Source organism: Heterodontus francisci, chromosome 23, assembly GCF_036365525.1.
Source record: "Heterodontus francisci isolate sHetFra1 chromosome 23, sHetFra1.hap1, whole genome shotgun sequence".
Taxonomy (NCBI): domain Eukaryota; kingdom Metazoa; phylum Chordata; class Chondrichthyes; order Heterodontiformes; family Heterodontidae; genus Heterodontus; species Heterodontus francisci.
The window spans coordinates 58,575,232-58,588,145 of NC_090393.1; the positions used below are offsets into that span (position 1 = coordinate 58,575,232).

Consider the following 12,914-nt stretch of genomic DNA (forward strand, 5'->3'; position numbering starts at 1 on the left):
AACAGCAGAGTCTGAATGTGCACACTTCAATTCAGTCAGCATTTTGGAAAGCCAAAGCCTTCATTAAATTGAATCCCATCCATTAATGTGCTGACTTTGAATGAAGTAGTAAAATTTGAGCATGCAATTGCAGTATTCTGATTGGTTGAAAGCTCCACATACTGAGGACAATTGAGGAAATCCTCAGGATACGCCTGACACCCTTTCAGTATTGTTATGATTGAGCGCTCACTGCTGTTATTGAGCAAAGGCAGCAACTCTTTCAATTACTTAAAAGATAAACTGTAATAGTTCACACAGTAGCTGAAACTATAATCATAATAATACAGGTACATAAACTGAAAGAGAAATAAGGATAGTAAACATTAATGAAATCTTTATTCCTTGAATGGGCCAGCCTATCCTCAATTTCTGGACTATTCCAAACAGCTACCTATTTATTAAACTATCAAAATTATAATTGGTTCCAAAAAAAGCACTTGTTGGAGCAGACTATAGGAATTACATATGATAGTTACCAAATGAAGGCTCTAAAACACAAAACACAAACCGGAAAAAAAGACATTCACTTACTGTTTGATTATCTTCATACAGTTTCAGGTCATATCCACTCAACTCCACGCAGAAAATTATTGCTGTAACCCCTTCAAAACAGTGAATCCATTTCTTCCGTTCAGACCGCTGCCCTCCTACATCCACCATTTTAAATGTCAGCTCCTTGAAAGTAAACTTGTTTTCCACTATGCCGGTGGTCATGTCTCTTGAGCGCAGAATGTCCTCCACTGTTGGGATGTAGTCGGATGCTGCAATTCTGTCAAGATCATTCAGGTAGTAGGCTGCATTGTCTTCCAAGTGGTACTCGTTGGACCGGCAGAAGCACTCCTGGACGCCGGGGTCACCCCACAAACGTTTCATTACCCCTAGCAGTTCAGGTGTGATCTCTCCTTTGCTCTCAGCAGGCCCAGTCAGGGCAAAGAGCTGAACAGCATCATAGGCTCTGTCTGGGTTGTGGAATTCTATTTTGAGGGTGGCTAATGCACGGATGATGCGCGTGAGAGAGTCGATAGCATTGTAGATAATGAGGGGCTTGTATTCTTTGCATGCCTCCAAGTTGAACCCACCGCTGTGGATAATTTTCATCTGCTTGACAATGGTGCTCTTGCCAGAGTTGCTGGTACCCAGCAACAGGAGCTTGATCTCACGGCGCTGGCGCTGACTCTCTGAGCGCAGGTGCCGATCAATCCGCCTAGAGCGCCGGGCTGCCTCCTTCTCCTCAGAGCTTTGACGACATCCCATGTTCCTTCCGATGCAGTTGTCTAGAGAGAGACTGTACCTCTTGAAAGCAGCAGTGATTGCTGCAGTAGGCTTGTCAGGTGTGCTGTGCACCTCACACAAAAGTAAAAGCAGTGGCTGATGATCAAACAGGTAAGTACCAATTCAGTCAGTCCCAGCAGGGGTGAGCAAAGAAGTGCAGCATCTGGTGATAGGTCCTCAATTCAGTAGATGTCATGGCATTCCCCTCCTTTATACAAGAAAGATGGCTCATTCCTGTTGATGGAATGCTTTTCGCTTTTCTGCAATGTAGTTTGTATCTTTAAATCCCTGTTCCACCTAGACATCATTATTTAGTATCCATTCCTTCCAGAGATGATAGGTATGTTCGGGGGTGGCCTCAGTTCCCTCTCACTTATCTCTGTCTTGGGAATAGCAGCAAGTGCAGAGGAATTGCACAGCTCTCTGACTCTGTTACTTCAAACTGGAACAGTGTGCATAACCATCAGTGTCCAATTTATCTGCCAAACAAAGCAAAGTGAATCATTAGGACTGCTTTTCCTGCAGGTTCTGAACTGACATGGTGACTATTTGAAAGAGAACAATAGGCTGTAAAGTATTTACCTACATTTACTAATCCCACCATAGAAAGCTAAGTAATTTTTAAATTATATAAGTGATCTATTCTTGTAACTTCCATGGGTTCAAGAGATACCTTTTTGTGTTCAGCTGAGACAGTTTCCCTTAATCCTTCTGATGCTTATTGACACTCGCTCAATATAGTTACCTCAAAAATTGGATACTCTGTATGAATTACAGCTGCAGATTCAGCCCCACATCAGTTTGGTTCTGAATGCAAGTTACACAAGCATAGAACTAAAAAAGCCTGACATTGAGCTCCATACCTGTAACCGAATGAAAAGACGAGATAATGTCATAAATTCCAGGAAGGGGTTGTCAAATCTTTTCAAGACTAAGGTGGTCAATTTTAACCCTGACCAGGTTTTGGGCAGGTGGAAACGCGTGTGAACTGCAATCGCTGGCCTGAGTTTGAGGCGCGGGGTATTTCAATTGCTGAGTCTCGCTTTATCGACATGCTGTGATCAGCTGCCTGCCCGAAGTAGGTAGAAAGCAGCAATATGCCAGCGGACAGCTCAGAGACCCCAGTGCAGGGCAGTTCTCCAGCAAGTGGTTGGATCCAGTGAGAGTCAGGATCTCCACCCATCTGGAACTGGATCCAGTGAGAGTCAGGATATCCACCCATCTGGAACTGGATCCAGTGAGAGTCAGGATATCCACCCATCTGGAACTGGATCCAGTGAGAGTCAGGATCTCCACCCCTCTGGAACTGGATCCAGTGAGAGTCAGGATATCCACCCATCTGGAACTGGATCCAGTGAGAGTCAGGATATCCACCCCTCTGGAACTGGATCCAGTGAGAGTCAGGATATCCACCCATCTGGAACTGGATCCAGTGAGAGTCAGGATATCCACCCATCTGGAACTGGATCCAGTGAGAGTCAGGATCTCCACCCCTCTGGAACTGGATCCAGTGAGAGTCAGGATATCCACCCCTCTGGAACTGGATCCAGTGAGAGTCAGGATATCCACCCATCTGGAACTGGATCCAGTGAGAGTCAGGATATCCACCCATCTGGAACTGGATCCAGTGAGAGTCAGGATCTCCACCCCTCTGGAACTGGATCCAGTGAGAGTCAGGATATCCACCCATCTGGAACTGGATCCAGTGAGAGTCAGGATATCCACCCATCTGGAACTGGATCCAGTGAGAGTCAGGATCTCCACCCCTCTGGAACTGGATCCAGTGAGAGTCAGGATATCCACCCATCTGGAACTGGATCCAGTGAGAGTCAGGATCTCCACCCCTCTGGAACTGGATCCAGTGAGAGTCGGGATCTTCATGGCTGAACTGATTACTCCACATTCCCGCCTACCCCCGATAACCTGCCACCCCCTTGCTTATCAAGAATCTGTCTACCTCAATAAACTATCCAAAAATTCACTACATTTCTTAAATGTATTTAAATCATTCCATAAATACCATCATTCTCAGCAACACATACACCGGGATTTTGTTCTTTCTAATGTGAAACATGGCAGTGTTTCATTTGGGTGCAGTAACATAGGCAAGGCAGCCATCAATAATGAACAACAATGGACAATCAATATCACAGCCGCAACCTCACTGTACGGGGCTGGGGGGTATCGAAACATGAAGTTTAAAAAGTTGCGATTTTCAGAAAAATACAAATTGTTGAACATATGTTATAAATTGTTTCTGTAATAATAATGACACTTGTGAAGAGGGTGCTTGATGTCTTTCACCCACTCATGATAATGTCTTACAGTAGCTCAATTGCATTTGGTATTTCTGTCTCTCTTTCGAAATTGCTTTTTCATGGGTTTATTTATTTGGATTCAGTGCAGATGTTCAACTGTTTTATGACCCCTCCCCTGTAATAAAAGCTACTGGATTGATTTGTTCAGGTGAGCAAAGCTATTGTAACATTTTTCTATTCCTCGAACAACATCAAATGATGTGCAGAGCTTCCTCTGTGAATAAAATTGCTCCCCCCCCAAAGGTGGTTGAGCATTAGGTTAATCCACAGATCAGATTTGACAACAGTCAAGTCAGTTGGCCCGAACTAGCAGCCAAAACATTAGCCTGTAATAGCTTATCAGCTGTCTGCTCTCACCAAGCTACTTTTATCAAAAACATTCCCTACTGCTTTGTATACGGCAGGAATAGTGCAGCAAAGGGTTAACCACATGAGAACGAGAATCAACAGTGCATACAAGTTTTCGATCTGAGGATTAGCTGCCTTGTGGCTCTACTCATGAATAGAAATGCTTTCAGCCAAAGTCACTATAAGCTTGACTTTGGGCACAGTCAGAGCAAAATGGCAACTGATCGAGTTGTATATCATCCAATTATTGCAGTCTCCAGAGAACAGGATTTGGCACCAAACTGATAAGTGATTCAAACTAGATTCAATACTCGCTACTTTGAATTCCTGAGCACTGTGTGCACCTCTCCATTTTTGAACCACTTACTTCCCCCTTTGTTACGGCGTTGTATCTTACTGGGTACCGTTTTCAGTAATTTAGATCTTGCTTTGATCAGATATGAAGTCAAACTGAACTCAAGCATCAATATTTTTGTTAAAATCTCTTTTGTCATACAGTTGACAATAATCAGTGATTATTCAGTTGCTGATTTCCGACACTGAAATAGTGACTATGCTTCTAAAAGTACCTCATTAGTTGTAGACATCCCGAGGACATGATAGGCACTATATGAATGCAAGTTCTTCCTTTGTACTTTCGTCATTTCAGTTTTTCACTAAAGGGGTCTGAACTGGTATTTTAATTTGCCATCTGTTCAGTGAAGTACGCAGAAATGCTGAGTCCTAAATGACCTTTTGTCCAGCCAGCATTTCTCCTGCCAGTGGTGCAAGTTATAAAGATGTTGAGCGAAAAACATTCCTCCAAATATAAAGCTGCTTTTAGGATCAAAAGATCCAAAGGTCCTGTAAGATTATCATCACATCAGGAGAGGCGGCCGCTGTACAGAGATTTACTGCCATTAGAATATCAAATGAAGCCTGCCCAGCCAGCTGTGTGTTATTGATGATGTTTTAGTTTGGCATGTTATATATAATCTATATTCTTACTATGTTCTGCCTGCAGTTTGACCTTTAGCACAGTTCTGAATGTCTGCTCTTCAGTTGTAGCTCTCTTCAGTAAAACTTCAAAGAATTGGCACACTCTAAGGCACAGCAGCAGAATCACTAATTTTGCACTAGAACCACTAAAACATTGCCAAATTAAAAATGTATTTAGGCCTGTGGGGGGTGGGGGTGAATTTCTCATCGTGTTCAATAAAATGCTGTGTTAAGTAGGGAGTTGCATTAATTTCCGCCAGGGCTGAAGTTCCTTGATCCGATTTTATTGTGCAGAGCAGCACAAAGACAGACATCATGGGCTTCTCATCAGATCTGTCCCTGAAAACATGTGTGGTATTATTGTCATCAACGTTATAGCATATATGTGCTTAAATGCATAATGGAGGCATAAGCATAAAATTAGGCCATACTGTACCAAAAGTTTTTCCACAAATCCAGCTGCATCTCTTTATCTCTACCTCTATTTATATAAACAAGGATTCGCAGTAATTTCCTCGGAGATGCTTCTGCTCCAGATCCTCCAGTATTACGGCGAACATCATCTTGACCGACGTAAGAAGGGTTACGGCGGTGGAGACGGAGTGGCTTATTTATTACTCTTATTGAATTATTTTTATTATTTAAGGTGCGCATCCATCAAGGACCCTCTAATAAAAGTCTAGCCTGTTAAAAGTCTGATTAAAATCCCTTTGTGTTTTTCTGTTTATAATTGTTGATTTTGAGAACATTGTTTAAACATCAAAACTGATATGGGTCTGGAAGAGTCATTGACCGTTTGCAAGAGCTGAAAAAAGTGATACGATGAGGACATCTCTAGGTTAATGGCTCGATCTGTTGATGCTAATTGAACTGCCTTACATAGTGGGGCTCTGTAAATCTTCTCAACCACATGCCCTGGTGGGATCATTAGCATACACTTGCTGGAGCAAAAATATTTTAAACTGTCAACCGAAATACTAGGGAGAAAATGTGAAAGTTACTAATTTTGAGCTTTTTTTAAACAGTGTGCTGATGTTAATGTGCTTCCTTTTAAAGGTTACTGCAACCCCGTCAAAAGATTTTTTTTTCATCTCTTCATTCTAATACCGTTTTCCATTAAATTCCCCACTACTTTCTCCCCATCTACAGAAAACCATTTTCTGTCACTGAGGCAGCAGCTGAAACAAACTTGAAGTGAAGTGACCGCCAGGTCATTGCTGACGTCATTATAATTGACAGGAGAACATTTGTTTACAAAATGTTTGCTGGCACACATCAAAAATCTGAGAACAGACGAATCTTTTCAAAGTAACTCAAACTTACATTAGCAACACGAATGCAAGTTTAAATTGATAAATACTTTAAAAATCCATTTTCCAATGCAGCATTTATGGAGCACTGAAAATTTATACTTTTAGAATTGTCCTCATCTGGTTGTCATTCCTTTTAATACTTAATTTCACTCACACATCAGACTGTCACTGATAGACCTCAGGATGGCAGGGCATGTCCTTGGGTGCATTATTCCTCACAAAGTTGCTGCTCTTAGACAAGACCAAAGAGGGGTATCTCCAAGTAGGGAGAGAGAGGCAATTAGACTGGTCATGAAGGATTCATCCTAGGCTGGTCTCGCACAACTCCCAAAGCCAATTTCAGCTCAATGGCTGGGTTATTGTTTTTCAAAAAATAAAATACGTTACAGTTTGCTGATACATATGGTGGAGTGCAACTGCTTCTCTATCAGCGCAATCTTCAATCACACTTTTTTTTATTGTGGGCTCTTACCCAATTCAACCTTCTGAGGGAGGCACAGCTACATATCTGTGAAATTTCTTCTCAAATCATTTGGTGAAACTCCAGGATATCAATCTGACCTTACATTCTTTAACTCTGACCAGTTGTATTGTGCAGTTAACATCCTCACAGTCCCAACACTACAATGGAGTATTTGATCAGTTAAGCCTTAGTCATCACTATGACCATTAACCCCATTCTCAACCAGATGTTTAAACCTGCTCCTTTTTAAAGCAGCTAATAAACAAAGCATAAGCTATTTTTGATCACAGAATCGTTACAGCGCAGAGGCCATTCGGCCCATCGTGTCAGCACCGGTTCTATGAAAGAGCAACTCCCTCAGTTCCATTCCCCTTCCTTCTCCCCATAACCTTGCACATTCTTCCTTTTCATAGAACTGTCTAATTCCCATTTGAATGCTTCAATTGAACCTGCCTCCACCACGTTCTCAGGCAGTGCATTCCAGACGTTAACCACTTGCTGCGTGAAAATGTTTTTCCTCATGTTGCTTTTGTTTCTTTTACCAAATAATTTAAATCTGTGCCCTCTTGTTCTTGAACCTTTCACAAGTGGGAACAGTTTCTCGCTATCTACTCTGTCCAGACCCCTCATGATTTTGATTACCTCTATCAAATCACCTCTCAGCCTTCTCTTCTCCAAGGAAAACAGTCCTAACTTCTCCATTCTATCTTCATAACTGAAATTCCTCATCCCTGGAACCATTCTCGTAAATCTTTTCTGTACTCCCTCCAATGCCCTCACATTTTTCCTCAAGTGCGGTGCCCAGAATTGGACACAATACTCCAGCTGAGGCCAAACTAGTGTCTTATACAAGTTCAACATAACTTCCTTGCTCTTGTACTCTATGCCCCTATTAATAAAGCCCAAGATACTGTATGCTTTATTAATTGCTCTCTCAACCTGTCCTGCCACCTTTTATGACATATGCACATATACACCTAGGTCCCTCTGCTCCTGCACCCCCTTTAGAATTGTGCCCTTTATTCTATATTGTCTCTCTCCATGTTCTTCCTACCAAAATGTATCACTTCACATTTCTCCACATGGAACTTCATCTGCCACCTGTCTGCCCATTCCACCAACTTGTCTATATCCTTTTGATGATCTATATCCTCCTCACAGTTCACAATGCTTCCAAGTTTCGTATCATCCGCAAACTTTGAAATTGTGCCCAGTACACTAAGGGCTAGGTCATTACTATATGTCAGGAAAAGCATGGGGCCTAACATTGATCCCTGTGGAACTCCACTACAAACCTTCCTCCAGCCCGAAAAACATGCACGACTCTTGGGTTTCCTGTCACTCAGCCAATTTCATATCCATGTTGCTACCGCCCCTTTTATTCCATGAACACAAGTATGCACACAGGTCTGTTGTGTGGCACTGTAGCAAACGCCTTTATTTACAGATACAGCACTGAAACAGGCCCTTCGACCCACCGAGTCTGTGCCGACCAAGAACCACCCATTTATACTAACCCTACAGTAATCCCATATTCTCTACCACCTACCTACACTAGGGGAAATTTACAATGGCCAATTTACCTATCACCTGCAAGTCTTTGGCTGTGGGAGGAAACTGGAGCACCTGGCGAAAACCCACGCAGTCACAGGGAGAACTTGCAAACTCCGCACAGGCAGTACCCAGAATTGAACCCGGGTCTCTGGAGCTGTGAGGCTGAGGTGCTAACCACTGCGCCACTGTGCCGCCCTTTTGAAAGTCCATGTACACCACATCAAAGCATTGCCTTCATCAACCCTCTCTGTTACCTCAAAAAACTCCAGCAAGTTATGTCATGATTTTCCCTTAAATCCATGCTGGCTTTCCTTAATTAACTCACATTTGTCCTTGTGACTATTGATTTTGTCCCTAATTATTTTTTCTAGAAGTTCTCCCAACACTGAGGTTAAACTGACTGGCCAGTAGTTGCTGGGCTTATCCTTACACCCTTTTTTGAACAAGGGTGTACCACTTGCAATTCTCCAGTCTTCTAGCACTACCCCCAAGTCTAAGGAAGACTGAAAAATTATGGCCAGTGCCTCTGCGATTTCCATCCTCATTTCCCTCAGTATCCTTGGATGCATCTCATCCAGCCCTGGTGCCTTATCCACTTTAAGTACAGACAGCCTATCTAATACTTCTTCTTTATCAATTTTAAACTGCTCCAGTGTCTGACTTACTTCCTCTTTCAACATTGCCTGTGTTGCATCTTCTTCCTTGGTAAAGACAGATGCAAAGTATTCATTTAATACCTCAGCTATGCCCTCTGCTTCCATGTGTAAATTTCCTTTATGGTCCCTAATTGGCCCCACTCCTCCTTTTACCACCCTTTTACTATTTATATGCCTATAGAAAACTTTGGGATTTCGTTTAATGCTAGCTGCCAGTCTCTTTGCTTCTCTTATTTGTTTTTTCACTTCCCCTCTGGACCTTCTATATTCAGCCTAGTTCTCAATAGTATTTTCTACCTGGCATCTGTCATAAGCACACCTTTATCTTAATCTCTATCTCTTTTGTCATCCAGGGAGCTCTGGATTTGTTTGCCTTACTTTCTCCCTTCAAGGGAACATACCTTGACTGTGCCCGAACTATCTCGTCTTTGAAGGTAGCCGATTATTCATCTACCAGTTTTCCTGCCAGCTTTTGACTCCAATTTATTTGCCCCAGTTTCATTCTTACCCCATTGAAGTTAGCCTTCCCCCAGTTAATTATTCTTACCCTGGATTGCTCCTTGTCCTTTTCCATTGTCAGCCTAAACCTTATGATACAATGATTACTATCCCCTAAATTCTCTCCTACTGATACTTGATCCACTTGGCCTACCTCATTCCCAAGAACCAGGTCTAGCAGTGCCTCCTTTCTCGTTGGACTAGCAACACACTGTAGGAACTCTTGCTGCCCACTGCCCTTTCTTCTTCTCTTCTTTGGCCTCCTTGTCTCGAGAGACAATGGGTAAGTGCCTGGAGGTGGTCAGTGGTTTGTGAAGCAGCGCCTGGAGTGGCTATAAAGGCCAATTGTAGAGTGACAGACTCTTCCACAAGCACTGCAGATAAAATTGGTTGTCGGGGCTGTTACACAGTTGGCTCTCTCCTTGTGCTTCTGTCTTTTTTTCCTGCCAACTGCTAAGTCTCTTCGACTCGCCACTCTTTAGCCCCGCCTTTATGCCTGTCTGCCAGCTCTGGCGATCACTAGCAACTGACTCCCACGACTTGTGGTCAATGTTACAGGACTTCATGTCGTGTTTGCTGACGTCTTTAAAGTGGAGACATATGACAGCCGGTGGGTCTGATACCAGCAACGAGCTCACTGTACAATGCGTCCTTGGAGATCCTGCCATCTTCCATGCGGCTCACATGGCCAAACTATCTCAAGTGCCGCTGGATCAGTAGGGTGTATATGCTGGGGATGTTGGCCGCCTTGAGGACTTCTGCGTTGGAGATATGGTCCTACCACCTGATGCCAAGGATTCTCCGGAGGCAGCGAAGATGGAATGAGTTGAGACGTCGCTCTTGGCTGACATATGTTGTCCAGGCCTCGCTGCAGTAGAGCAAGGTACTGAGGATACAGGCTTGAGACACTCGGACTTTTGTGTTCCGTGTCAGTGCGCCATTTTCCCACACCCTCTTGGCCAGTCTGGACATAGCAGCGGACGCCTTTCCCATGTGCTTGTTTATTTCTGCATCAAGAGACAGGTTACTGGTGATAGTTGAGCCTAGGTTGGCGAACTCTTGAACCACTTCCAGAGCGTGGTCGCCGATATTGATGGATGGAGCATTTCTGATGTCCTGTCCCATGATGTTCATTTTCTTGAGGCTGATGGTTAGGCCAAGTTCGTTGCAGGCAGCCGCAATCCTGTCGATGAGTCTCTGCAGACACTCTTCTGTGTGGGATGTTAATGCAGCATCGTCAGCAAAGAGGAGTTCCCTGATGAGGACCTTCCATACTTTGGTCTTCGCTCTAAGATGGGCAAGGTTGAACAACCTGCCATCTGATCTTGTGTGGAGGAAAATCCCTTCTTCTGAAGACTTGAACGCATGTGAGAGCAGCAGTAAGAAGATCCCAAACAGTGTAGGTGTGAGAACACAGTCTGAAGAGACCACGTCTGCTGACGAGGTCAAAGGCTTTGGTGAGATCTATGAAAGCAACGTAGAGGGGCATCTGTTGTTTGCAGCATTTCTCCTGTAACTGGTGAAGGGAGAACAGCATGTCAATGGTGGATCTCTCTGCTCGAAAGCCGCACTGTGCCTCAGGGGTAGACACGCTCTTCCAGTTTCTGCCCATTACACTACTATTATCCCAGTCTATGTTTGGATAGTTAAAGTCCCCTGTTGTAACTACCCTATAAATTTTGCACCTCTCTGTAATTTCCTTGCAAATCTGTTCCTCCACATCCTTCCCACTAGCTGGTGGCCGTAGACAACACCGAGCAATGTAACTGCACCTTTTTTGTTCCTTCGCTCTAGCCAAATTGATTCTGTCCTCGACCCTTCTGGGACATCCGTTCTCTCCAGCACTGCAGTGCTCTCCTTAATCAATACTGCCACCCCTCCCCCTTTTTTCCCTTTCCTATTCTTCCTGAACACCTTGTATCCAGGAATATTTAAACCAGTCCTGCCCTTCTTTGAGTCAGGTCTCTGTTATAGCCGCAACATCATATTTCCACATGTCAATCTGCACCTGCACCTCACCAGTCTTGTTAACCACACTCCGTGCATGCACATTAACCCTGATTCAGACTTTATTACTTTCTCCCTTACTCTGATCCCATTTAATAACGTGCTATTTCCTACTCTTGTGCTATCTATCTCCCTCAGTATTCTATGCATCTTGGTATTCCTCTCTAATACTTGCTCCTGGTTCCCACACCCCAGACCAGTTACCAGTTTTGCTTCACTCCAATCTGAGCTCTGTTACGACCAGGTGAGCAATGTGCCTAGGGGTCTCTTGCTGTCTTTGCTTGATTTAAACAGGGTTTCATTTTAAACACACTATGTTTTGTGCTTCCCCTTTGTGAATCCTTGTTCACAGTTTCCAATTATCAGGCAAATAACTGAGCACAAACAGGCTTTATTTGGTTTAAAGCAGAAAGAGGAAATTTATTAAAACCTTAAAACTTAACCTCTAATACGGTTCACGCCTACGGATATACAACGCACTCACACTAACATGCACACGCGATATAAACATGCATATAGGAATAGAAAAGAGCAGAAGATAAGTCGAACAGTTTGAGGCAATATCTTGTTACTGTTTCTCAAGCTTGCTGTAGTTCTTGATTGAAGTTATATTCTTGCATTTCGTTGGGGCCCAGTAATCTTCTTAAAACTTTGTTTATGTGGCAAATCTTTCTCTCTTTGAGTTTCATGTGTCTTCAATGGTTTCAGTTCCCCAAGAGATGAACAGGCAGCAGATGTTCTTGCTCCAGTTCCAGGAGCACACGGCATTCTGCCCTCAAATCCCCTTTGTTGGGAGTTCAAATTTTTAAAAAACTCCCAAGTTGCCCAGCAGGCTAGTCATGTGACTAGCTCCTTATATGGAACAGTCTCTTCAAAAATCCTTTGTGGGAAGTGCAAATTCTCTGCAACAGCCATAGTCATGTGACTAAAACTGGTCTGACCACTTCTGTGTATTGGGAAGCAACTGCTGGGGCCCCCATTGTTTCAACATTGTCTGGTATTATGCAAATGTCCTTCTAGTCAGGGCTTGTGATTTTAAGTTTCTGTTCATGTGGCTAAATAATGTAAGCTTCAGTCTTGGCAGGTGGGGGTTTGCCTGACAGCTCCCTCTCAGATTTCCATCCCCCTGACAATTTATTTTAAACCCTCCCAAACAGCACTAGCAAATCTCCTTGCGAGGGTATTGGTCCCAGTCCTGCTAAGATGCAACCAGTCCATCTTGTACAGGTCCCAATGCCCCAGAACCGGTTGCAATGTCTCAGAAGTCTGATGCCCTCCCTCCTACACCAGTCCTCCAGCCATGTGTTGAATCACTCAATTCTCCTATTCTTATGCTTACTTGCACATGGGACTTGGTGTAATCATGATAGGGGTTCCTGTCGCATACTTATTACATGGGGTGATGGTGGGGGGTGGTGGGGTGGGGGGTGTTGGTTGGCGAGGGTGGAAGGCAAGATGTAGGGGC

The 12,914-nt window shown here is 43.7% G+C and overlaps 1 protein-coding gene across 2 annotated transcripts in view; it reads right to left on the reverse strand.

Moving 5' to 3' along the window:
• gnaz (guanine nucleotide binding protein (G protein), alpha z polypeptide) overlaps window positions 1–12,914 on the reverse strand; it is a 506,271-nt gene that overhangs the window by 397,315 nt on the left and 96,042 nt on the right. The window contains exons 1-2 of one of the 2 annotated variants that reach the window (XM_068055360.1): window positions 4,550–4,602; window positions 574–1,793 (exon numbers count right to left, since the gene is read on the reverse strand). In XM_068055360.1, the coding sequence (XP_067911461.1) occupies window positions 574–1,296 (723 nt within the window). In that variant the 5' untranslated portion in view covers window positions 1,297–1,793; window positions 4,550–4,602. Of the gene's footprint in view, window positions 1–573; window positions 1,794–4,549; window positions 4,603–12,914 lie in introns of those variants that run through there. The other variant, XM_068055359.1, reaches the window with a different exon arrangement.